Source organism: Myxocyprinus asiaticus, chromosome 45 (assembly GCF_019703515.2).
Source record: "Myxocyprinus asiaticus isolate MX2 ecotype Aquarium Trade chromosome 45, UBuf_Myxa_2, whole genome shotgun sequence".
NCBI classification, from domain to species: Eukaryota; Metazoa; Chordata; class Actinopteri; order Cypriniformes; family Catostomidae; genus Myxocyprinus; species Myxocyprinus asiaticus.
The window spans coordinates 19,548,338-19,573,908 of record NC_059388.1 but is presented as its reverse complement, the minus strand read 5'-3'; the positions used below and the strand labels follow the sequence as shown (position 1 = coordinate 19,573,908).

Sequence of the window (25,571 nt, the reverse complement as noted above, 5' to 3'; positions counted from 1 at the left end):
AGTTGACTCCAATTAGCCTATCAGAAGCTAATTGTCTAATTGCCTGAAGGCTTGACATCATTTTCTGGAATTTTCCAAGCTGCTTAAAGGCACAGTTAACTTGGTGTATGTTATAGTGAATTAAAAGTGAAACAATCTGTCAGTAAACAATTGTTAGAAAAATTACTCGTGTCATGCACAAAGTAGATGTCCTAAACGACTTGCCAGATCTATAGTTTGCTAATATGAAATCTGTGGAGTGGTTAAAAAATGAGTTTTAATGACTTCAACCTAAGTGTATGTAAACTTCTGACTTCAACTGTATATAATCTGCAAGTGATGTGTGCTTCAAAATGAATGTGTTAAGCCAGCCACTTGTACACCGAAAACACCTCATCCTGATCATCACGCGCCCTCTTGTGTGTCTGAGATGATAGAGAGCAGAGCTCTCTGAAGTGCGCAGCACATGCGGACTATGTATTTATTTAATTATGTAGCTCAGGGGTCGGCAACCTTTTTGACATGGAGTACCTTTTTTTTTCTGATCAATGGCTGTGCTAACCCCCTCAAATATTTATTATATTATGTCATACATTTTTCAAAATCACAGGGGTAATCGCTAGCACACAAGCAACAGCGAGAGAGGAGCAGTCTACTTTATTTATATGAAGCTTTTCACACTTGACCTGCATTCAGTTCTACATCTTGATGTAATCCTTCCTCATGATCACGCAGTGTGTTTTCATCAGCTGAATGGGAGACTAAACACTATTAAAGTGTGACGAGACTCACGCTGCGTGTGCAAGCCATTCACACATTACAAGCAATCATCTGTTTAGCCCTTTTTGGTGAATCGCTCCTGCAAAATCCTAAAACTTTTTTTTCCAGGTTTAATTTATATTTCGAATAGACTCAGATTTTTGAACCCCAGGATGTGGGTTTATATTTTCTCTTTTAATCGTTTAATGTAATTGAGTGTGACCATGGTTTAAGGAGGGTGAATCTGTATGCGAAATCTCAAGGATTAATAGTGGTGTTATTACGTCACATGTTGTTCTGAAAGCAAAAAGAAACAAATGAAACACGAAATGTAGGCTGTCTTCCACGCAGCCTAACCGAAGCATATCGGGCGCATTTACTCACATGATTAACCGAAAGTGATGCTCTGCCGGTTCGTGATGTGCGAATGGTTTGCACGTGTCTGTTGGGTATATTGCAGTCTTGTCACATTTTAACTTTTTGTTTAGCCTCCCGTTCAGCTCATGAAAACACACTGTGTGATCATGAGAAGGATTACATCATGATATAGATTGAAATTGTAGGTGCTGAATTTATATAAATAGTCTACTCCTCTCTCACCATTGCTGGCGTGCCAGTGATTACCCCTCCGCGTGCCAATGCTGGCACATGTGCCATAGTTTGCCGACCCCTGTGGCGAATGTAACGAACTGCTTATCTGGAGATGAGAAACTATATACACAGATCAGCCACAACATTAAAACCACCTGCCTAATATTGTGTTGGACCCCCCCCCCCCTCGTGCCACCAAAACAGCACCAACCCGCATCTCCGCATTCTGAGATTATATTCTTCTCACCACAATAGTACAGAGCAGTTATCTGAGTTACTGTAGACTTTGTCAGTTTGAACCAGTCTGGCTATTCTCTGTTGATCTCATCAACAAGGCATTTCAGTCCACAGAACTGCCACTCACTGGATGTTTTTTTGTTTTTGGCACCATTCAGAGTAAATTATAGAGTCTGTTGTGTGTGAAAATCCCAGGCGATCAGCAGTTACACAAATACTCAAACCAGCCCATCTGGCACCAACAATCATGCCACGGTCCAAATCATTGATCACATTTTTTCCCCCATTCTGATGGTTGATGTGAACATTAACTGAAACTCCTGACCCGTATATGAATGATTTTATGCTCTGCACTGCTGCTACACGATTGGCTGATTAGATAATTGCATGGATGATTGTCGATGCCAGATGGGCTGGTTTGAGTATTTCTGTAACTGATGATCTCCTGGGATTTTCACACACAAGTCTCTAGAATTTACTCCGAATGGTGCCAAAAACAAAAAACATCCAGTGAGCAGCAGCTCTGTCGATGGAAACGACTTGTTGATGAGAGAGGTCAACAGGGAATGGCCAGACTGGTTTGAACTGACAAAGTTCTGTGGTGAGAAGAATAGCATCGGGTTGGCGCTGTTTTGGCGGCACGAGGGGGACCTACACAATATTAGGCAGGTGGTTTTAATGTTGTGGCTGATCAAGATATCTCAGTGTAGTATAATTGATTTATTCTGTATAATTTATTGTCTTCATTAACATGCATTTATTCAGTTGTGATCTTATATGCCTTAGTAAAATACAAAGCTTTAAGACTGCTTGTTTTATTGTATTAATAAAGGGTGATAAAGAGGTTTAGTTTATTTATTAAAAACAACTTGTTTCTAGCATCATTACAGATTATAGATTCTAAAATCTCTCTACAATGTAGAAAGATCATCAGTCTTTTTTCCTGTTTTTTAAAAAACAATTATGCTTAAATCACATTTACATCTGTCACATTGTCTGCATGTCTTTATGAATGTGTCTCTAGACGTTTTGCCGCTGGCTGGAGGCCGCACTCAAGGGTCTTCCAAAAGAAACAGCAGGAGGCGCTGTAACAGTCACACACAAACAGCTCACTGACTTCCATAAGCAGGTCACGAGGTGAGTTAGTCTGTACTTGCCATCACCCTATCCTTTAAAGAAGCACTCAGAAATGTCAGTAAACATCAAAGCTATTAGGATGATTTTATTATAATTGGAAGTCAAAGAGAAATGTACCTGCTCCCTCATTAAAAGCACAGTGCTTTTGTCCTTGTCAATGAAAATCTATTCAGTACCCACTTGTACATATCACAAACAAGATTTATCTTTTGAGGTGTTGCAAGTTGGTACACATCCAGTTTTCCCTGAGGTTAACTCTGTGCAGCAAGCCTAAACAAGCACCCATAACCAGTCGAGATTGAAGTATCTCATACTCTTCTGCACACGGGTAGATGCTTTGACAAGTCTCAACCTGTGTAACAACAGCCTTTGACCCTCCCTGCATGGTGTCATGCTCAAATACATATTCTGACAAAACAGCATGAGTCACAACTTAAAGTGGAAAAGGTTGATATAAGGACAGATATAAGGCCATTCTGTTACTCGCCCATGCTCTTGGCATATTTAGAAATAGATATTTGGCTATGATTAGTAATAATAAATCCACTCATTGTGTTTTAGTTTGTCTTAGATTGATGCCTTATGCCGTGATTTTTCTCTTTCCATCTTTCAATCTATATATTTCTCTCACACCCTAGTGCAGAGGAATGTAAACAGGTTTGTTGGGCGATAAGAGAGTTTACCCGGCTGTACCGATAGCTGTCTTTTACCAGCTCATGCTGCAAGACCAGGTGAGAGCACATAAGAAACAAATGATGTCATTGAGTACACCATGGAAACTATCTTTTCCATTAATGAAATTTAAATGATTAATTCACCAATACGTTATTTTGGTTATGATTTACTCACTCTAATTTGTTCCAAATATGTATGCTGTTATTTTTTTCTATAAATCTCAAAAGTAGAACATTTTATGCTATACTATAGGTCTGGAATTTGTCAATATTCCCTGATAATCTTGTACAGAGTGTGACTTATGAATTTGAGTAAATAATTTCAAATTTTTCTTTTATATCTGGGTGAATTATTCCTTTTAAAGTTTATAAATAAAAGGCTCCAATGGAAAACCTGAAATATCAGGACATTTTAATATGGTGATCTCCAGGACTAAAAATGTCATGGAAGTTTCTTTAGTCGATATAATGTTTGCAGTAATTCTTGGCTTTAAAAGGTTTCATCACTTAAAGGAATATTCTGGGTTCAAAGCGATCGACAGCATTTGTGGCATAATGTTGATTACCACAAATTATTTCCACTTGTCCCTTTAAAAATAAGTAAACATCGAAGGTACAGTGAGATACTTACAATGGAAGTGAATTTGGCCAATTGTTGGAGGGTTAAAGGCAGAAATATGAAGCTTATTGTATAAAAGCACTTGCATTAATTCTTCTGTTAAAACATGTATAGTTTGGGATATATATGTACTATTTATATCTTAATTTTTACAGTCGTTTTAGGGTTTGTTGACATTACATCAAGGTTAGTAAGCAATTTTTTCACAATAAATCATGTTAGCATGTATATTGTTTGTCTTGTGGCTATACTTTTAAAACAGTATTTTAACGTTTACAGATTGGCCCCATTCACTTCCATTATAAGTGCTTCACTGTAACTTCGATTGTTTTTTTTTTTTTTAAGAAACGGCAGGACAAATCGAAATTATTTTTTGTGGTAATCAATATTATGCCACAAATGCTTTTGATTGAGCTTAACTTGTATTGAACCTGGAATATCCTTTAAAATAGCTCATGGTGAGTGCAATCTTTAGGAAAAATATTTAAAAAAATACTTATTGTGTAATCACATGTTTGGAAAATTCATTGAAATTGATTGAATGGGTGGGAACCCTGCAAATAGTTCTATATATACACTGGCGGCCAAAACTTTGGAATAATGTACAGATTTTGCTCTTATGGAAAGAAATTCTTATTTTTATTCTCCAAGGTGGCATTCAACTGATCACAATGTATAGTCAGGACATTAATAACATGAAAAATTACTATTCCAATTTGAAAAAAGTGTTCAGAACTTCTTAAACTACTTCAAAGAGTTCTTATCAAAAAGTCCTCCACGTGCAGCAATGACAGCTTTGCAGATCCTTGGCATTCTAGCTGTCAGTTTGTCCAGAAAAAAATGTTTCTTTGCCCACTCTAACCTTTTCTTTTTGTTTTTCTGTTTCAAAAGTGGCTTTTTCTTTGCAATTCTTCCCATAAGGCCTGCACCCCTGAGTCTTCTCTTTACTGTTGTACATTAAACTGGTGTTGAGCGGGTAGTATTCAATGAAGCTGTCAGCTGAGGACACGTGAGGCATCTATTTCTCAAACTAGAGACTCTGATGTACTTCTCCTCTTGTTTAGTTGTACATCTGGTCTTCCACATCTCTTTCTGTCCTTGTTAGAGCCAGTTGTCCTTTGTCTTTGAAGACTGCAGTGTACACCATTGTATGAAATCTTCAGTTTTTTGGCAGTTTCAAGCATTGTATAGCCTTCATTCCTCGAAACAATGATTGACTGATGAGTTTCTAGAGAAAGCTGTTTCTTTTTTGCCATTTTTGACCTAATATTGACCATAAGACATGCCAGTCTATTACATACTGTGGCAACTCAATAACAAACACAAAGACAATGTTAAGCTTCATTTAATGAACCAAATAGCTTTCAGCTGTGTTTGATATAATGGCAAGTGATTTTCTAGGACCAAATTAGCAATTTAGCATGATTACTCAAGGATAAGGTGTTGGAGTGATGGCTGCTGGAAATGGGGCCTGTCTAGATTTGATGATAAATGACTTTTTTCAAATAGTAATCAGTAATGTCCTGACTATAATTTGTGATCAGTTGAATGCCACTTTGGTGAATTAAAGTACCAATTTCCTTCCAAAACAGCAAAATCTGTACATTATTCCAAACCGTTGGCCACCAGTGTAGTTTGTTTCAGTATTATTAACATCTCATAATTGTTTTCTCTGCAGGTCAGATTTTTTGTTTTGCGAACATTCGGCAGTAGGTGCAAAGGGAGCCATGTTGACCACTGTTCAGAAACTAAAGGGAACTCTTGCATGAAGGATTTGTGGGACTTGGCACCATGGGAAGCCAACCAATCGAATTGGAGCTTTGGCGTGGCAGGGTTTCAGGAAAAAGCAAATTGCCTTGTGGGTGTCAAAAGACAGGACCCCCAACCCCTCCCTTTACCCCTACAAGCACACTGATGCCAGCTGAAGCAAGAGGGGGGTTTCAGAAGGGACGTCGACTTGGGCGGGCCAAGTTTTGGACATTTAAAGCGTTTACACCCATTTCAAAACATGGATAAACGTCTGCATCAGATTTGTGTGGGATCCATCGACAAAAACAAAAGGTTGTGCCTGGTTGCAAATCATAATGCATTGTTAAAAATATGAAAGACTTGTAAGTTTTTAAAAACAAATGGAGATTTATTTTCATGGATGTCTGTTTAGAGATCAAAACATGGCTTTGCTGCCAGTGCCATAAAAATTATTACCAAACGAAAGATTGTCACAAGCATCAGCCTGTGGGACAATTTATGAAACGGCAAATGGAGAATCCTGGGAGAGTTGGCTTCACCTTTGATCTTTTTAAAGTTGGCTGGAGTTTTATCAGTACAGGTTATGCTGTAAAATATGAAGTGGACTGGCAGGTGCTTTTTTTTTTTTTTTTTTTTTTTTTGTTCTATCACCACCTCAGCACATGGCATTTTAGATGCGCAGAGGTGATCATCTTGAGCGTGTGCAGCCATTGTGCAAACAATAAATCAAATAATGTGAGGAACAAACAAATCTTTGTTTCTAATATCACTTTAGATGCATTTGTGTGGTTGAAGACAGATTTATACTCTCCAAGTCTCAGAACCTGTTTGACCAGGTTTCATTTTAAAGAAGTTACATCAGTCCTTCAGGTCTTGTTTTCTGAGTAATAGAGTAAGTTTAATCCTCCTCTATTGTCTGGGTTTTTTTCGAGGTTCTACAACCATGAGTTTCTCACAATTGCATGTGTAATCCCTTAGGTAACCCTGCCTTTCCCATCCCTCTCCTATTTACTAATTGAGCTTCTGTAACATTGTTCATTATACAGTCCAAAACGTAGCTGTGTGCGTTCAAGTCCAACAGGTTCACATTACTGGCACAGACCCTATAGGATGAGGTCAGCTGATATTATCTTGCAGCTACGAACATGGCCAATGTTTACAAAGAGCTCACATGAAAGATGAGTCACTCGGATAAATGAGTCACCAAACTTCGCGTGACACAGCTTATTTCAAGGTACAACATGGTCAGATTTGTGCACAAAACTAGTGTGATTTCACATTAAACACTTTAGTTTGGGCAGGACATACTGATATATGTCCCCTCCCCCCTTTTAATGCTTTTGTGACACCACAACCAAGAGACATGAACTAGCTATTAGGTAGCAGGGACATTCTCATACTAGAGAGCATTTGATTGGACAAAACTCTGTGCAGAGCAAGATAAGTCATCAATATTTTTGTATCCTTTTTCTTGCAAGAGACTGTATATTTTAAGTGCATATATATATATATATATATCTCTGGGTAACGATAGTGTTGTCAGCTAGGAGTGCACTGGCATATAGATGGCCTCAAGTGGACTAAAATGCACAATTCTGATTTAATGGGACTGAAAAAGGCAAAGTAATCATACAGAAGCAACCTGAGATCATGCCTGTGACTATTAAAAATACTGCATTGGTATTTATTGAAATATTTAAAAGACCAGTTTACAGAGAAAACAACAAAAATAGTTCATGAAGGAAAATCCATGAGACATCAAGGGTTCTCCAATGGAAATTATTTTGGCTATGTTTTCATTAAGGCAGCAGTGAGGGCACCTATATATACACAAGTGTTCAAAGAGCAGGCATTACACCAACTTTTCTCTAGATCGGTTCAATGCCGTGTAATAAGACTGTTGGTCGTGGAAATAGCTGAAACGGTTTCAACTTTCAGTAGAGAAGCTTTAAGTAATGATCTCTGGGTGAAGCCCCAGTTAGTGGATGTTCTGAGCCCAGGTGGCATGAGCATTTTGGCTCTGCAACAGTCTATGGAGCTCTTTGAATTGCTCCACCGTCTGGTCTTTCAAGTCGGGGTTGGAGATCTGGAGCCGAATGCTGTCTGTAGACCAGGAGAGCTCGCCTGAAAACATCTCAGTCAGGATTCTTGCGACCACTGGAACAACCTGAAAAGAGACAAAGAATGAAAGCATGGTAAGAGCATACACTTATCAGCCACAACATTAAAACCACTGACAGGTGAAGTGAATAACATTCATTATCTTGTTACAATGGCACCTGTCAAGGGGTGGAATATATTAGGCAGCAAGTGAACAGTCAGTTCTTGAATTTCATATGTTGGAAACAGGAAAAATGGGCAAGTGTAAGGATCTTAGCAACTTTGACAAGGGCCAAATTGTGATTGCTAGAAGAGCTACTGTACCACAAATTGCTGAAAAACGTAATGCTCTCCATGATAGAAAGGTGTCAGAACACACAGTGCATCGCAGCTTGCTGCATATGGGGCTGCATAGCCATGCTTACCCCTGTCCACCTCCGAAAGTGTCTACAATGGGCACGTGAGCATTAGAATTGGACCATGGAGCAATGGAAGAAGGTGGCCTGGTCTGATAAATCACATATTCTTTTAGATCATGTGAAAGGCCGTGTGCGTCGTTTACCTGGGGAAGCAGCAGGATGCACCATAGTATGAAGGAAGGCTGGCGTGTGATGCTCTGTTCTGCTGAGAAACCTTGGGTCTTGGCATTTGTGTGGATGTTACTCTGACACATACCACGTACCACCTACCTAAAGATTGTTGCAGACCACATCCACCCCTTCATGGCAACGGTATTCCCTGATGGCAGTGGCCACTTTCAGCAGAATAATGCACCCCGCCACACTCCAAAAATTGTTCAGGAATGGTTTGAGGAACATGACAAATAGTTCAAGGTGTTGACTTGGCCTCCAAATTCCCCATATCTTAATCCGATTGAGCATCTATGGAATGTTCTGGACCAACAAGTCGATCCCTAGAGGCCCCACCTCGCAACTTACAGGACTTAAAGGATCTTCTGCTAACGTCTTGGTGCCAGATATCACAGGACACCTTCAGTGGTCTTGTGGAGTCCATGCCTCGATGGGTCAGAGCTGTTTAGGTGGCACGAGGGGGACCTACATGATATTAGGCAGGTGGTTTTAATGTTGTGGCTGATCCGTGTATGGTGACTGAGGCTGTCGTTTACCCTAACATTTACTTTTGGGTTCCACAGATAAAAATTCTCCCAGATTGTTGGGAGAATTATACCTTTAAATTGATAAAAGTGGGTTTCAAGGTTAATCTCATCTCCACACCTGGACAATGATGAGCTTCTTTTCTTTGGGCTTTCTATCCGGCCAGTCCTCACCAAAGCAGAAGTAGATCTCAAAGGGAGGTGGAGTGGGCGCCTCCCCCTTCTGATACGTGATAAGACCTGCCAAAAATACACAGCATTTCAGTATGAGAAATTCTTAATAAAAACAAAGTTTGATCACTGTAATCAATTGCTGCCTTCAAATCATGTTGTAATAATTGAATTTTTGAAATGAGCTCTGACTTTCCTAATTGGAGAGTGTGTCAAATAACAGCAAAAAAAAAAAAAAAAATCATCAGCTGCTTTTTTTATATTAATCCCAATAAATTGCAAGTGTTAATGTGTATGGTACAATTTAGTAACATTATGAAGTGATAAAGCTCACCATAAAATATTACCGATTTAGCTGATTTATAAGGGGCTGCTCAAGCCAAACATGTTCTTGCACTAAAAATGATGGCAGATACTTTTTTTAAATGAATTCCAATTAATTGTGTGACATGTGTATGGTACAATTTAGTAATTTTATAAAGTGATTAAGCTTACCATAAAATCTTGCTGATTTATAAGGGGCTGTTCAACCCGAGTACGTTCTTGCGCTAAAAAATCATGAAAGATGCTTTTTTTATATTAATCCCAATAAATTGTGTGAATGTGTATGATACCATTTAGTAACTTTATGAAGTGATTAAGATTACCATAAAATATGACTGATTATTTTTGCGGCGCAATGAATAGAACAGAATGCAGGTGTCTCGAAAGGTGGCACTACTGTGCGAGATGCTGAAAATAACAGTTTAAAAGAAAAAACAGACAAAGACAAAGACCATCTTGTGCAGACAGATGCACTAATGCACTCATTGTGAACAGCTTCTACTGGCCTGTGTGGCAACTTTGTTCCAAAACTCCATTTCCCATCATTCTGTATGACAGCACAAGAATGCACCAATTACACACCTAAAGCACATCCTTTCTCTTCATTTTGTTGCACTAGCGCTAAAAACATTTCCTGTCTTTATCGGGAAGTGAAAGAGATTTTAAAAAAATATGAAATTGCCCAAAACATGGTCTTTTTTCAGACCAAAATTTGAACACACATTACGTCATTGCCTACGATTGGAAACCGTAATAATCCAAGGCAGGAAAAGATAGATTTCACTCACCTTGGAGGAAGTTATTCAGACTGAACACCCTGATCTTCTTTTCCCGCTCCATTGGATTGGGCGGACCCTGCTCGAGTACACCTGGCCCAGACCAGAACACTTTACACTGGCACAACCTGATGGCATATATATCTTGTCCCCTGATCTCCAAAATCAGCCCTCGATCCATCACGTCCAGCAGATGATCAGTGTAGAACCTCTGCTTTTCATTTTGGATCTCAACGGTTCCGGGAAACAGCACCTGGTGCAGTGTGACTGGACCGAACAACTCCACTTGCTCTGGAGTGGGTGCCAGGTTACCGTAGTAAAGTCTACAACCCTGAGGGTTACTGACAGTCAAAGAACCAGCTATCCGACCTCTGTACTGGAACTTGATATCAAGATCAGTTACTAGAGATGACAAAAGAAAGGGGAAAAACAGAATTACAGGAATACTTCACCCAAAATTGAAAACTGTCATCATTTACTCACCCTTATGTTGTCCCAAAACAATATCACTTTGTCTTCCATGAGACAAACAATAGTCATTTATTGCAGAATCTCCAAGCTGCACTTTACCTTGGCTGTAATGCAAGATTTTCGAAGAATAATTACTTTTAGCCAGTTTCTAACACAAAGCTATTGTCTGGCTTCAGAAGACTTGGAAAATAACGCTTTATAATGCTTTAATGGTGCTTTTATTGTCCTTTGTGGAACATGACAGTCCCTGGTCCCCATCCACTGTTACTGTTTGGAGTAGAGCAGCTCATACATTCTGCTAAACATCTCCATTGTTGTTCCAACAAAAGAAAACATTAATAGAAAAAAAAAAAGGTTTGGAATGACATGATTGAGTAAATGATGACAGAATTTTCATGTTTCAGTGAACGATCCCTTTAATAACAGACTACCACTCCAGATTCTCACATTAACACAGCTAAGGTGTGCACTGATAGCTAAGCGTGAGTAAAGCCTGGTTATAGTGACTCCATACACACCTCTTGGTCATTTAACATCAACATTACTGAAAATAGATGGGTGGGACTAGGTTGTTTATGAGATTTAAGTATGTTTTCATCCAAAATAAATTGCGTTGTTAATCCAGGATGGCAATAATTGTGATTGCAAAAGGGATTAGAGGCTTACAGGGCAACATGTGAGGACTGCTCAGCAATTCAGAGATACAGGGATGGATCTGGTTTTCCACTTGGGCTGGCACCTCTTGCATTGGGCTGTCCACTATGGCTGGAGGGCCAACAGAATGAGAAACTACATCTTGAAGGACAGAAGGGGGTATGACTCCAGTCTCCATTCCCAAATCATTCAGAAGTCCTCCACCATGAACAGGATATGTCCCCTGCTCCACTTTGACTGGACCATGACTGGGAAATTCATGAGGGGCATTACCAGGCTGGGTAAGATGAGTGGTCATAGGAGCACCTCCATTTGTGTTATTATGGACTACTTCTAAAATGTTCATTGGAGGGTTATGATGAGTGGGATTAAAGCTGTCGCCAATAGGAGAGGTGAATGGAACATCAACTCTAGGAGGGTATGCAGGGTAACTGGGAGGTTCACCAGCTCTCGGATCTGTTGTTAAAATAAGCAACATACATACAGCGCAAAAAGAATAGGTTAGTTACTAAATCCAATTTAAATCCAAAATATACATAGTATTCAACTACATTTTAGCTGTGATCCAAAACCTAGTGAGTTTCCTATATAGGCAGCATTTTAAGGCACCATAGTGCTCCCAACATAAAGGCTGGTAGGTAGAAAGCATAAAGGCCTAATGGTCCATTCAGGTCATGTCAGAATGATCGTATTTACAGGATGAGCGCAGATGAACACCAACAAGAATTCATAATGATGAGTGGGAAACTCTGGATTTTATTTGATCCCAGACATTCCATGTTGGGGACGTGTCGATTTAAGAATCATGGCAGAAGCAAATTGTTATTGTTAATAACTCAGTTTTACTTGTGGAATTTAACTGTGCAGTTTAGTTTGTATATAGTTTTTGTACTGTTAATGAAGAAAAATGCTTGCAATAAAAAAAAAAGACCCATTCAGCTGGTTTATTTATTTTATCCCCTTTTCTCTCAATTTGGAATGCCCAATTCCCACTACTTAGTAGGTCCTCGTGGTGGAGGACAAGTCTCCGTTGCCTCTGCTTCTGAGAACGTCAATCTGCACATCTCATGTGGCTCGCTGTGCATGTCACCGCGGAGACTCCATGTGGAGGCTCATGCTACTCTCCGTGATCCACGCACAACTTACCACGCACCCCATTGAGAGCGAGAACCACTTAACACGACCACGAGGAGGTTACCCCACGTGACTCTACCCTCCCTAGCAACCGGGCCAATTTGGTTGCTTAGGAGACCTGGCTGGAGTCACTCAGCATGCCCTGGATTTGAACTCACGACTCCAGGGGTGGTAGTCAGCGTCAATACTCGCTAAGCTACCCATGCCCCTTATTCAGCTGGTTTATTGAGCGACAGGCTTGTGCAACAAAACTAAATTTCCCATCATTATTTGATGCCGCACAAGAATGATAAAATAGATAGACAAAGCATAAACCTCTTTAACTCTGGGGCATCTCCCACCAAAATGTCTTATTTTATTCCACTAGACGGCAGCAAGTACTAGAATTGTATTTTTCCTCTCATTACCTATCCATCACAATATGCAGATATAAAATGTAGGTAGCGCTCTAACGCATTTTAGCCCTCACAGATGTGCTCGCCATAGACATTCAGTCTAACTGAGTGGACTAGAAGCACAGTCTAAGTGTCATTAGAAAGTGGAGATCCTCTGCTTTGCAATGATATTTAACATTTTATCATCAACAGACTGCATGTTTTGTTCTGGACATCTAAGATATAACATTGGATTATTCACACAAGCAAGTTCACAGACAAGTAAAAATGGCTCATTTTGTAGAAAACTGCCTAAAGTAAAAGCAGATATAAAGTTTGTAGCTATTTGGGGCTTACAGCAGCAGTAATCGGCACATAAAAGAGAAGTTTGTATTTGCTTGTATCACATTTCACTTTGTGATTCTTTTTTTTTTTTTACAGACGCATTCCTGAGAATGAGAGCATTCATTTGATATATGTTATATTAATATACTTCTAGGTGGCACTTATTTGTGACACGGATATTTTCAGGCCTTATTTTGTTAATAAATGTAACAAATGCAGAAGTGATGTTTATCTATGAAAAGTTCAGATTCTAAGCTTTCAGAGGATACCACATATGTCTGACTCACGTATCCAGGGATTTTAACGTTTATTGTAAACTTTTTTCGTGACATAGCGCCCCCTTTTGGACCCGTCGGCAGGTTGAAGAGGTTTTATTTACACACCTAATGCACAGCCTAGCTCTTCATTTAGTTGCGCTGGTGCTAAAAAGCTTCCGGTCTTTGCAAGTAAGTGGAAAAAGATTTAAAAGAAATATGAAATTGCAAAACGGGTCCATTGTTTCTGACTAAAATCACTTGAACGCACATCACATCGTATTTCAATCTCCAACTATGGAAGTCCAAACTTCCCTGGAGGACTTATGCACACCAAAAGTATACTTCAGTTTTCCACGTGACGGTATTTCTCGCACACAGTACTTGTGACTCAGATTTCGTCATCTGCACAGTACGCTCGGACTGTCTGTGTGCGGCTTAGTTTTTGTAGACATGCAGACAGTCCGTGTCATTGCACATCGTCCGCATTTGCGCCTGGTGTTGTCGACTGTTTAAAGAGTATGACAAGCAGTCGTAATGCATATCAAAAAGTTCTAAAGAGTATACTTTTAATAAACTGAGTGTGTGAATGCGAAAATACCATGTATACTGTAGCCATAATCCTGCAGCATTCTAAGATGTCTTCATTTCGCCAGTCGCTTACATAATGTTAGGCAGCATCACATGTATCTTTTGTAAAAAAGGCAATCTAAAATAGCCGACGAATTGAGAGAAATAACAATTTTAAGTATGCATAGAATTCATTCAATACTAAAAAGCACTTATAACAAAAAAGTAAAATATTATACAAAATGGCCCATTTTACTCAATGTTTGTGTTGTTAACATAGCAACATGGTAACGTCAAACTCTATTGAAGTCAATTGTCATGAATCAAGCTTCACATGAGGAGGGCTGCCTACAATGATTTCAGTTAGGATGTTGCCTTAGAAGGTAACTGCCTATGTAGGCAGCTCACTAGGTTTTGGAACAGAGCTATCGAGTGCTAAAGCAAAAAGATATTGGTATTCAGAAGTACAAAATCCAACCAAATGAAATCTTACCAATGGAGAGGTTGACAAAGTTTGGCAGCTGAAATAAAAAGTTAATCAATTAGTATATGAAGTCAGCATTTTACAATGGATTTAATTCTGTTGACCTGCAGTAAATCGAGCTATTAACATTTACCTCCTCTTCCTCGTCCTCTCCTGCATCTAAAATCAACAAAAGAGAAAATTTGTATTGTCTGAACTCAATTTCCCCTTGTAGAAAATGTGGGCAAATAACCCTTTCAAAAGTTAAAAATTATATCTGCAAGTTCTGCAGCTTGCAGGCCGTTTGCAAGTTCTGCAGCTTGCAGTTTAATTTTTTTAAACTTGGGATAGTAGGGGAACACTCATTCATATTTATGTGGAAAGCGCTACCTGATTGGTTAGGTTTAGGGGTAAGTTTATGGTTGGGTTATACTTTTTCTGCTCAGTCAGATGAATGGTACTAATTCATTCAATCCCCATGAATAAAAATGATTCTTCCCCTGCAATATTACATTTTGGAAATTCACTTGCAGGTCATTAGTGGTAGTACAACAACCACCAAAAATGTAAATTGCTTCAATACAGCACAATTAAAACAAAACTACTTTGATTTTGGAGCCAATTTACAGTTTAAGAGGTGTACTGTATGCCATGTTAATGGCTTGAAGGCACACATTCCCAGTCCATACCTCCATTGACAGACTGGTCGCACACCTCATAGATCTTATAGGGCAGGACGGGGGTGTCCTTAGTGCCATCATAGTGGAGACTGAATTCTCGGCTTTTGTTTAGTGCACAGCGGAGGTTGGCTTTCCATTTGGCTGGATCTGGCTCGTCCACTCCCTCCTGATACTTTCCTGTCTCCAGAGCCCAAGCCTGCAGAGAGCAAAATTAATAAAAGGGACTAAAAAGCATAACTACAATGAAAGACATTTTGACCATTTGTATGTTCCAAAGCCACCGTGCCCAGCCTTAAAGCTGAAATTTCTGCGACACTAGCGCCACTGAATGGAATTGCAAAAATAAACAATGGTTTCAAAACAGCTTTCTGAATATGGCCCTCACCTTCAGCTGTTCAAACAGTCAGATAGTCCCCCAACTCACACCACTGGTTGAGTAATGTTGTTGAGGCGGGTCTAAGCGAGTCACTCTAAACAAACAGGAATTTTCATAGCGACACAGAGACAGTGTTTACTGTTTTGAGAAAATTTACCTATGAATGGCTTGCTTATAGTTGTCTCTGCGTATTAAGCTGGGAAAGAAGAACGTATTTTAACACTGAAAAAGTTACATACTTTAACTTTAAAGACCCCATGAAATCGCTTGACAAGTCTGGACGGGACATATCGAAGGGCTCGTCCTTTTTTTTTTTCCTTAATAAAATTTCATTTAATTTGATTTTTAATTAGTCACATTTAATTAAAAATTAGTTACATCATAGCATGTAACCATGATTTGCTTACTTGCTAGTCGTCTGCAGGTGGTATTAGGAGGAGAGACATTCTCATTCAAAAGAGCATCTGATTGGACCAAAATCTTTGTAGTCCAAGATAAGCCAGTTTTCCTAGATGACATTTATAATAAAATTTAAAGCGCATATCTTCTACAAAACTTTCATTTTGATGTCATGGGGTCTTTAGCCACACGGCTCTAAACTTTTCATGACTTCCTCTTACTTATAACCTCACAGCAATGAAGTCAAGTGGAACTGAAACTCGCTCCATTTTTAGTTCTCCAAGCGTGGTTAGAAAAGTTCTACTGAAAAGCTTATCCTCCAAACTATCACTAGGACTTTTAAATAAAGCTATATATTGAAAGCACTCAATGTTCTGCAACAGACATGATTTAAAACTGTTTTTAACAATATTTTTAACAGGTCTTATAAGGACATGAGCGCACAGTGAACTAAAGGTTAATCACCCTAGTTTGCATCGTCAATACCTTTATTTTATTGCTAATAATAGATAAATAAATACTGAAAAGTGAAACTGCTAGGTGTTTCAGTGCCTCCCAAATCTAAAAGAACCAAAGAATTCCCCCTAAACGACAGTGCTAACTTTAGAAGAGCCAGAAATATAGAGGGGTTTTTGACAGCCCCTGTAAGGATCCAGGCATAAAAATATAAAAATAAAAAAGTGGCCCTGTAAGAAAATACATTACCTAAATACCCTAAAAATTTGTATAAAAATTTTGCGCTAACCACAAAATAAAAACCAATTACAATATTTACCTTAAATATAGTGTTCTCCTCTTCCAGTGTTGGCATATGGCGGGTGGCATGTCTCCATGGGATCCGGAACAGCCTGTGCTCTTGATTAAGCCAATGCAATCCAGGGTATTTCCCACTGTTAATCTGGTAGAGTGAGAAATGATTACTAATTTAGAACAAGCCCATTGTGCACTGCAAAGATTTAAAATGAACTTCCTCTAAGTTTTCCCTCCATTTTTAGGCCTTTCACACCAAACGTAAATGGTGCGAAGAAGATTTTAATAGAAACAATGGATATAATGGATTAGAATATTAATTATAGATTACATTATGATTTCTGGTAGTGCTAGATGGATGAAAGCAAGGTGGCATCTGGTTGTTTGATTAAGGATCCGCACTGATGAATAGATGAAGATCATTTAAAGTGTTCCAACAATAAATCTGACAAATTTGTACTGTCCACTTCAAAAGGACAAAAGTTATTTTACTTAAAACAGACAATCACGGTTTAAACTATTCTATGGTTTTTATTGTGAGCTGTTTTTTGGTGTCATCAATAAGATTCTTATCCAGTTCACCTGTGCCAGCAGCCATGGCTTCAGACGGATCCTCCGTGGTTGAACACTCATGACGCTGGAAAATGAGGGGGCCGGAGGAGGTGGTAATGGTGAACCCTATTCTTTTGGTAGCCTGTTGATCTTGGAAGGGTGAGCTATTTCTAGAGCAAAAAGAGGAATGAAAGTTGCATGTTGCAGTTTGGGAGATACTACTAGAAAGGCACATAAATACAATCTGAATCAGCAAAGTTTACGCAACCAAAGAGATGTGTTGGGGTGGCTGAGCTAAAAACTAACAATCTAGTCCAGTGATTTCCTAAACAGGGATACATGTGCCCCAGGGTGTACTTAGAAAGATTTTGCTTTGTAAACCTATAAAACAGTGGTTCCACATGTTTGAAAATAATTTTTTTTAATTACTTTGTAATCCCAACACAAACACTTTGTAAAAATAAATGTGTTGAATTGGGTAAATCCAACACAGGCCACCTGTCCAGGGTATTTCCCTGCTTTTGGCCCTAGACAGCTGGGGTAGGCACCAGCACTACCCGTGACCATACATAAGACAAGCGGCTATAGAAGATGGATGAATGGATGGATGGTAAACCCAACAAAATGAGATGTGCAATGCAACTCAAATAAATCTCTTTTCATTTTTTATGTACTAAACAGTGAAAGTCAGCATGCTAAATACATACTGGTTGGAAGTACTACAGAGTGTAGTTTATACTATACTATGGTTAACACAGAAATTGCTCAATGAACCAAGCAATCAATTTCATGTGTGACATCTACCTGTCCTCATCGTTAGCTCAAGCACCACTTTTCACCATAATGGTAACCCCCAAAACTCCAACATGACAGAAACTCTTCTAAACCTCAGTATTAAAAATTAAAGACTAACAAGTACACCCCTATATTCATCTTGCACAAAAACACATAAAATAAGACTTAATTTTAACATGTATACCCCTATCGAGTCCCATTCAAATCATGCAGGGAAATGGAAATCCCTGGCCCAGTTTCCTAAATGCAACATTAACACCACAAAAAGTATTCATGTAGTCCCAACTCAAATGGATTAACTAAGGAAACTTCAATTGTATGAATTTAAATAAATAGAACGCAATGAAATCAATTGTAATGCTTTAGTTCATTTGAATTGAGTAAACTGAACAAGCAGCAAAAATCCCTTTTTTTTTTATTGCAAGGCTTTTAATCTCTGATCAGTTCGTTTAAGAAAAGAAAACAAAACAGGCAAGTGTTGGGCTTTGTTCACTCATAAGTGATATTGTTAAGCTTTGATAATTAAATTTGACCATGCACAACTGCAAATTACTTTTATTAAACATCCCATCTGGTTTTCATGCATAACTATTGATTGTTTTTACTACATAATATTACTGATAATGCTAAATGATATCCAGTATTTTCTGAGGTAGATGGAACACTTTCCTGTTTTGGTGTTGATGAAGGTTGAGAAAAACTATAGTTATAGGTTTCAATGCTTAATAAAAGCATCCTCAACCCAGAATCAGGGCAAAAGGTTGAATAAATCTTCTGCACAAAAGCAGTGCAATGATAAATGGAACAAGACGTGAGCCTCCAGGCCTCTGCCAAGTCATCGAATCACTGCTATCAAAGCAGGTGTTCGTGGGAAAACAGAAAGCATGCAGGTATTCAGTTTTAAAAAAAGCTCAGCGGCGGAGAGGTCATGTTACCTTTGTAAATAAATGACAACATGACTGAGCACCATGACAGCAAAACGTGAACACTACCAGTATTGCTGTCTATTCAGTGATGAGGGGAGGGGGAGGAGGATATATTTTTGTGACAGCTTTTCTGGGTTTGATTTTTCTCAAAAATGAAAAATGGGCTGTGAAACCTCGTGGGACGCATCTTCTGTTCTGACTTAACATTATGCCAACAGTCATGAGACTTCTTGAATGAGTGTTAAAAAAAGTGTCTTGTCACTGCACTCCCATGAAGGAAGTTCTTCTAGGCTAAATACTAGCAAATTCATTCATTGTGTGTTTATAAGAGGAACAACACTGACCAAATGATACAATTTTACGTTGATTTTGAGTCAAGCTGGAGAAGTAGGTGATAAATAAAAAGTGTTTAGTTCCTTCAAAGTCATATATGAGGAATTTGCTGTACATCATAATGTTTGGGATTCTTTGAGATCCATACTGAATATAAAGACTAATGTTCTGGGTTTTGATTATTATTGCTATTCTATTTATTTGTGAAAACAAAGTACAAGTTAGAACCAAAGACATAACAAAAGAAAACCAAAAGAGCAGAGTAATTTTTATTTTATTTTTTTATCCATTGTCTGTTGCTGACGTTACTGTTGAAGTTGTGGGCCGTTCACACCGAACTTGTTTTTGCGTCCGTCCGCGCTGTTTCCCAATCATTTTTCTATGTAACCATGCGCGAGACGGACGTATTTAACCGTTGCGCTGCGTCTCGCCGTTCAAACCGAACTTGTCCTTGCGCTGAAAAGTTAGACGCAACGCACATAACAGAAAGCAGGTGTCTCGAGACAAGCTTTAAAAAGTTTACGTTATTTTCTGACACGGCGCGAGACCTGAAAATCAAACAAACAGCTGGACGCGGAGCCACAGTCAAACAAAAACGTTGTCGGTGTGAACGGAACTTTAAAAGAACGCGTCTCGAGACACCTGCGCACTGTTCCATACGTTGCGTTGCGCCTAACTTTTTGCGCAAGAACGAGTTTGGTACTAAAATTCCCACCTGCCTATAAATAACATATTAAATAAAGCGCCCAGAGCAACAAAAAAAAATAAAAAATAAAATAAAAATAATAATAATAATTAAAAAATAATAATATATATATATATATATATATATATATATATATATATATTAGACATATACCTAAACAGACACAGAGGCGCAAACTTTCAAGATTTCACGCGTTATATCTGATGCAAACGGATTAAACAACTTACTTAAGATAACTTGTTCCCGAGACTGGCTCCGTGAAACCAGCGTTACCTGACGGGCGCATAGATCCAGGTGAGAATACTGATTCGCGTCTTTTATGTCCTCAACAGAAGAAGAAAAGATCAAACGTTCACGGTCGGGTTGATCGCAGCGCTCTACTGGGAGTCTCTCTCATATCCATGTTGTTTTTGATTGAGCTGGCATGAGGCGACAGAAGAGTATTTGCAGAAGTTGAACAGGTACCACCCTTCCGGATGACAGGGGCTAATGTAAACGGAAGTGGTGTGTTTCATTTCATACATGCACTGCCTGTGAACCATCCACAACCTGCCAGAGCGTTTATTATGTGTGAAGCAACTGACATATGTGTAAGAAACTGTCACAATGCAATTCAATTATTAAATTGCTTTCAGACTGATTATGCTTGAAGTTTGATAGTCTTTGTGTGCCATTTGGGGAGAAATGGCGTGTCTATCTCCAAACTGGAAACATTGACTAAATATCACAATAAAAATGCAAACCTCGGGCAATTACTTATTTAAAAAGTCTATTCTTTAGCTGTATTCTTATGTCGTATACATGCAATAAAGTTGGTTAGACATTAAACAGCAGTTCATTTCTTTTTTCACTAGGTGGTGTATACGTTTTGTGGAGAAGGGGTAAAATCTTTAGAAATTAACTGCTAACCAACTTTAGTTCAGGGAGACCTGCCACCGTCACAGAAGGCTGAATTCGGCTGTTTAACCTCTCACCGTCACAGAAGACTGAATTCGGCTACTTAACCTCTCACCGTCACAGGCAGCTCTCATCGTGGGATTTCATCCAGGGTTAATAACCTTTTGACTAGGGGGCCTGGGTAGCTCAGCGAGCATTGCCACTGACTACCACCCCTGAAGTCGCGAGTTCAAATCCAGGGTGTGCTGAGTAACTCCAGCCAGGTCTCCTAAACAACCAAATTGGCCCAGTTGCATGGGAGGTTAGAGTCACATGGGGTAACCTCCTCGTGGTCACGATTAGTGGTTCTCGCTCTCAATGGGGCATGTGGTAAGTTGTGTGTGGATCGCAGAGAGTAGCATGAGCCTCCACGTGCTGGGAGTCTCTGCGGTGTCACGCACAGCAAGCCACGTGATAAGATGCACGGATTGACAGATCACATGTGAGAGCTGTGTTTTGCGTTGACGGATTGTGTGAGAGAGCTCCCTGTGGCATTGATGGATCTAGGTGAGAGCTGCATTTTTATATGGCGTAACGCAAACACAAGTTTCCCGGCTTGTATAGCTAATGCGCATGCGCGTTCTAGAGTTGATTGACAGATGATGACTGTATCTAAAAGGTGATTGGCTCTTTTAACTTTAAGGTGGGAGTTTCTTTGTACATCCGTTGACTGTTGTGTGCTCAGAGCTCCTTGGTTGAGCATTCCAATTCCTCCCATTCATTTAAAGAGCCCATATTATGCTCATTTACAGGATAATTTTATTTTGGGGGTCTACTAGAATAGGTTTACATGCTTTAATGTTCAAAAAACACATGATTTTTCTCATACTGTACATTGCTGCAGCACCTCTTTTCACCCTCTGTCTTGAAACGCTCTGTTGTAGCTCCTGTCTCTTTTAAGCCCCCCTTTCCGAAAAGCCCAGTCTGCTCTGATTGGTCAGCTGGCCCAGTCTGTTGTGATTGGTCAACCGCTTTGAGCGTGTGTCAGAAATGTAACGGCCCTTACCATAACCGAGTTTCAGCTCCCGAGGCTTCCTGAGCAGCAGGGGCGGACTGGGAAGAGAAATCGGCCTGGGATTTTACATTTTATTTGACTGAACTAACATAAATTATGCTACATGTCAATGCTGCTTATTTGTGTGTGTGTGTGTGTGTGTGTGTGTGTGTGTGTGTGTGTGTGTGAACAGTCTCTCTCTCTCTCACTCTCTCTCAATTCAATTTCAATTTAAAGTACTTAATTAGCATGATTGTGTTTACATACAATATTGCCAAAGCATTAATACATGAAACAGATAATGACAAGACAAATAATTATAATAAAACAACAGAAATAAAATAAGGTGCCAGGTAATGAATAAAATAAAAACTATAATAACAATATACACTTTACAATATAAAATAAAATAAGCATTTAACAAGACATTATGAACATAATATATATATAATATATATATATATATATATATATATATATATATATATATATAAAATACTGTGACTGAAGTACATTAAGGCAGTAATTGGTTTCTGAGGGTGTGTATTTCAAAAATGAATTTTGCTGCTACTGATGCATGATTCTCCTCCCCCAGTAACACCTGCATTTGATCTGTTTCTGCTGAACTGGAAAACTGTGGAATGAGGTTTGAGAGTTTGTCAAGGTATTTCTCTCTCACCTCTGTAAATTTTTCACAGTGAAGGAGAAAGTGTGTATCTGTCTCGACCTCACCAGTGTCACTGTGAGCACAGACTCATTCTTCCTTTGGAAGCCATGTTTGTCTCTGTCTGCCTTTTTCTATGGCCAGACTGTGATCATTGAGCCTGTATTTGGTGAGAATCCATCTCTGTTTTGGATCTATTACAGTGTGGAGATGTTCTGCTAGATTATACTTTCTGTTTAGGGCCCGATAACATTCCAATTTACTTTGGTTTTTACTTTCATTTTCCCAGTGGTCCAAATATGAATTTTTGCTTTCTTTGATTATTTGGTTTATTCTGATTTGGTTTTATTCAGCAGTGCTGGTCTGAAACTGGTGTTTGTTAGTTGTTAGTGGGTTTGTGAGTTTCAGAGCCAGCTGACAAAAGGGACTGGTTTTAAGCTTCAACTCTTGGGTTTTAAGGGCTTCATGTTGCAGTGTGTTAGGGGAACTTGAATTTAGGTGCGTCCAAAATTTGAGGGATCGTTTATCAATATGTATAATTAGGGGGTATCTGCCTAGTTCGGCCCGGCATTCTTCTCTGAACTCTTAGAATGTTTCTACAGAATTCTGTATGCAGGGATTCTATGGAGTGTTTGTCCCGTCTATAGTAATCTGCTAGACAGAGTGGACCCAAATTTCACATCCGTACAGAGCAATAGGCATAATAATACTATCAAAGATTTTACATTTTACAAGTCCCAAGGCTTCTAAGCTTGATTCTATTCCACTCTCTGACAACACAGTGGGTTGGTGCATCTCTGACATGGCACAGGATGTGAAGGATCAAGTGTTAGACAGCATCAGCCATTGTTTGCTCTCCAGATCGCCGAAGCCTTTTCTGGGTTTGACAGTGGCTTTTGAAAGGCTGGGGCCAAACTGCATGCAGGTCACTGACCTGCTTTACTGAGGCCAGAGCCAGTAGTAGTGCGGTCTTAACGGAGAGCATGTGCAAATCATGTGGAATCCAAAGGCTCAAAGGGGGGCCCTGCGAGAGCTTTTAGGACTAAAGTTAAGTCCTAATTTGGGACTGTAGCCTGGCGAGGTTGTTTTAATCGTCTTGCTCCTTTAAGGAACTTTATGATTAAATCCTGCTTGCCTATAGAGGCACCGGCTTCATGTGTGTGATACGCAGATATAATTGCCACATACACTTTGAGTGTTGACGGAGTGAGTCCTGCGTCTAATTGCTCTTGAAGAAATATGAGAATTTCATGAATGGGGCAGTTTACTGGGTCATTGCTATGTGAGAGACAGTGAATACCTTCCATTTTAGCATGTAGATGTGTCTCGTGGATGGCGCTCTGGCCTGTAAAAGGGTGTTCATTACTGAATGTGTCATTTTGGCATGTTTAGCGTGCTCCGTTCAGGGGCCACACATGCAGGTTCCACAGCTGGGGCTGGGGATGCCAGATTGTGCCTTGCACCTGAGAGAGGAGATCCCTCCTCAGCGGTATTTCCCATGGCGAGCTGTATAGCATCTCTATCATTTCTGGAAACCATGGCTGTTTGGGCCATTTCAGCGCAACCAACAGAATCGTTTCCTTGTCCTCTCGGACTTTGCATATGACAGAGTGAATCAGACATACCGGGGGAAATTCATATTTGCGTTTCGCAGGCCATTTGTGTGCCATTGCGTCCGCTCCCAGCGGGGCTTATGACTTCGATTACCAGAGGGGACAGTAGGCATTCCCCACTGAGGCAAATAGATCGATTTCTGCTTTGCCGAATATTTCCCAAATCCTCAATACAGTTTGAGGATGAGGTCTCCATTTGCCCGGTATCACCCCTTGGTGTGACAGTAGGTCCACACCGTAATTCAGGCGGCAGGCTGGCATAACAGAGCCTCTGATTGCGCCAGTAAGAGCCAATCATAGAGGTAGTTCAAGATGCACATGCCGCTCAGTCTCAGAGGGGGCGAGAACTGCATCGATGCACTTTGTGAATGTGCGAGGAGCCAGAGACAGTCCGAAGGGCAGGACTTTGAATTGATACTCTGTTCCTTCGAATGCGAATCTCAAAAACATCCTGTGATGTTGTACAATTTGGATATGAAAGTACGCATCCTTCAGATCTATCGACGCAAACCAATCGTGTGGGCGTACATGCAATAAGATCCGTTTCTGAGTAATCATTTTTAATGGGTGCATTGTGAGTGCACGATTTAAATGTCTCAGAATCTGGATGGGCCGAAGCCCGCCATCTTTCTTTGGGACAAGAAATTAAGAGGGAACCGTGTGCTCTGCTTTCCGCTTCAAAAGGTAGTGCTTTTGCTGCGCGTGCAGTGTGGTTTGAAATACCTGGAGCACCGGCATTGCTTGGAGTGCTGATCCAGCTTGTCCTGCTGCTGAGTAAGCTTTTCCCGCCAGTGCGGACGTTTGTTGACACGGTTTGGAAGGATATATGGGCCGTGATTTCCACAGCCTGTCACTCGCTGGGCAGAGGTGTGCCGCTATCGCCTCCTCCACAGGGGTTAGATGGGTATAACCGTTTTCTTCCCCGTGATCCACATTAGAGAGGATGGCATCACTGCGTGAACACGCCGAGAAGGGCACGTGCCAGGACAATTCATTATGAACTTCGGGAAAAATGGGGCAGATTTGCAGGACACTGCCATTTGACGGCGTTCGGACTGCTGGAACCATTCATCAAGGCGAGACTGTTCAGGTTCCATCGACTGCCCTTGTAAGGATGTGGAGCATCTCCCTGTCAGTGGCGCTTGCATGTTCCTCATCCTCGCTGGGGGGGCAGCATCATCCACTGACCACTTGCCTGATGCAGCGAGAGACATGACATTGTCATTATTATCCCCCAGCGTCAGAACCGCTGAATGAGACGAGGCCGCCTGTTCTTTCAGAAGGCCGGAGTTCGTCTCACCCATAGCATATCGGAAAACATGCACTTCATAGGGATTGAGGGGCTCGCGGTG

The 25,571-nt window shown here is 39.9% G+C and overlaps 2 protein-coding genes across 7 annotated transcripts in view; one reads left to right on the top strand and one right to left on the bottom strand.

Moving 5' to 3' along the window:
* LOC127434959 (transportin-3-like) overlaps nucleotides 1-6,389 on the top strand; it is a 30,606-nt gene extending 24,217 nt beyond the window's left edge. For both annotated transcript variants that reach the window (XM_051688019.1, XM_051688020.1), the window contains exons 21-23: nucleotides 2,591-2,703; nucleotides 3,342-3,434; nucleotides 5,675-6,389. In XM_051688019.1, the coding sequence (XP_051543979.1) occupies nucleotides 2,591-2,703; nucleotides 3,342-3,402 (174 nt within the window). In that variant the 3' untranslated portion in view covers nucleotides 3,403-3,434; nucleotides 5,675-6,389. The remainder of the gene's footprint in view (nucleotides 1-2,590; nucleotides 2,704-3,341; nucleotides 3,435-5,674) is intronic.
* Nucleotides 6,390-7,402: 1,013 nt separating this feature from the next.
* LOC127434971 (interferon regulatory factor 5-like) lies at nucleotides 7,403-20,480 on the bottom strand. 5 transcript variants are annotated; one of them, XM_051688042.1, is made up of 11 exons: nucleotides 20,240-20,480; nucleotides 17,283-17,422; nucleotides 16,726-16,848; nucleotides 15,185-15,371; nucleotides 14,650-14,675; nucleotides 14,526-14,553; nucleotides 11,368-11,811; nucleotides 10,243-10,632; nucleotides 9,626-9,678; nucleotides 9,081-9,199; nucleotides 7,748-7,912 (listed from the first exon to the last, which is right to left on the bottom strand). In XM_051688042.1, exons 2-11 carry the CDS (start codon nucleotides 17,331-17,333, stop codon nucleotides 7,885-7,887), a joined length of 1,449 nt encoding a protein of 482 aa, XP_051544002.1. In that variant the 5' UTR covers nucleotides 17,334-17,422; nucleotides 20,240-20,480; the 3' UTR covers nucleotides 7,748-7,884. The 5 variants fall into 5 exon arrangements, 4 of the variants coding, with proteins under 4 accessions (XP_051544000.1, XP_051544001.1, XP_051544002.1 ...); XM_051688040.1 differs by lacking the exon at nucleotides 9,626-9,678 and having other exon boundaries at nucleotides 7,403-7,912; nucleotides 20,240-20,479; XM_051688041.1 differs by lacking the exons at nucleotides 9,626-9,678; nucleotides 20,240-20,480 and adding an exon at nucleotides 17,032-17,101 and having other exon boundaries at nucleotides 7,403-7,912; nucleotides 17,283-17,395.
* Between the last annotated feature and the right edge of the window lie 5,091 nt (nucleotides 20,481-25,571).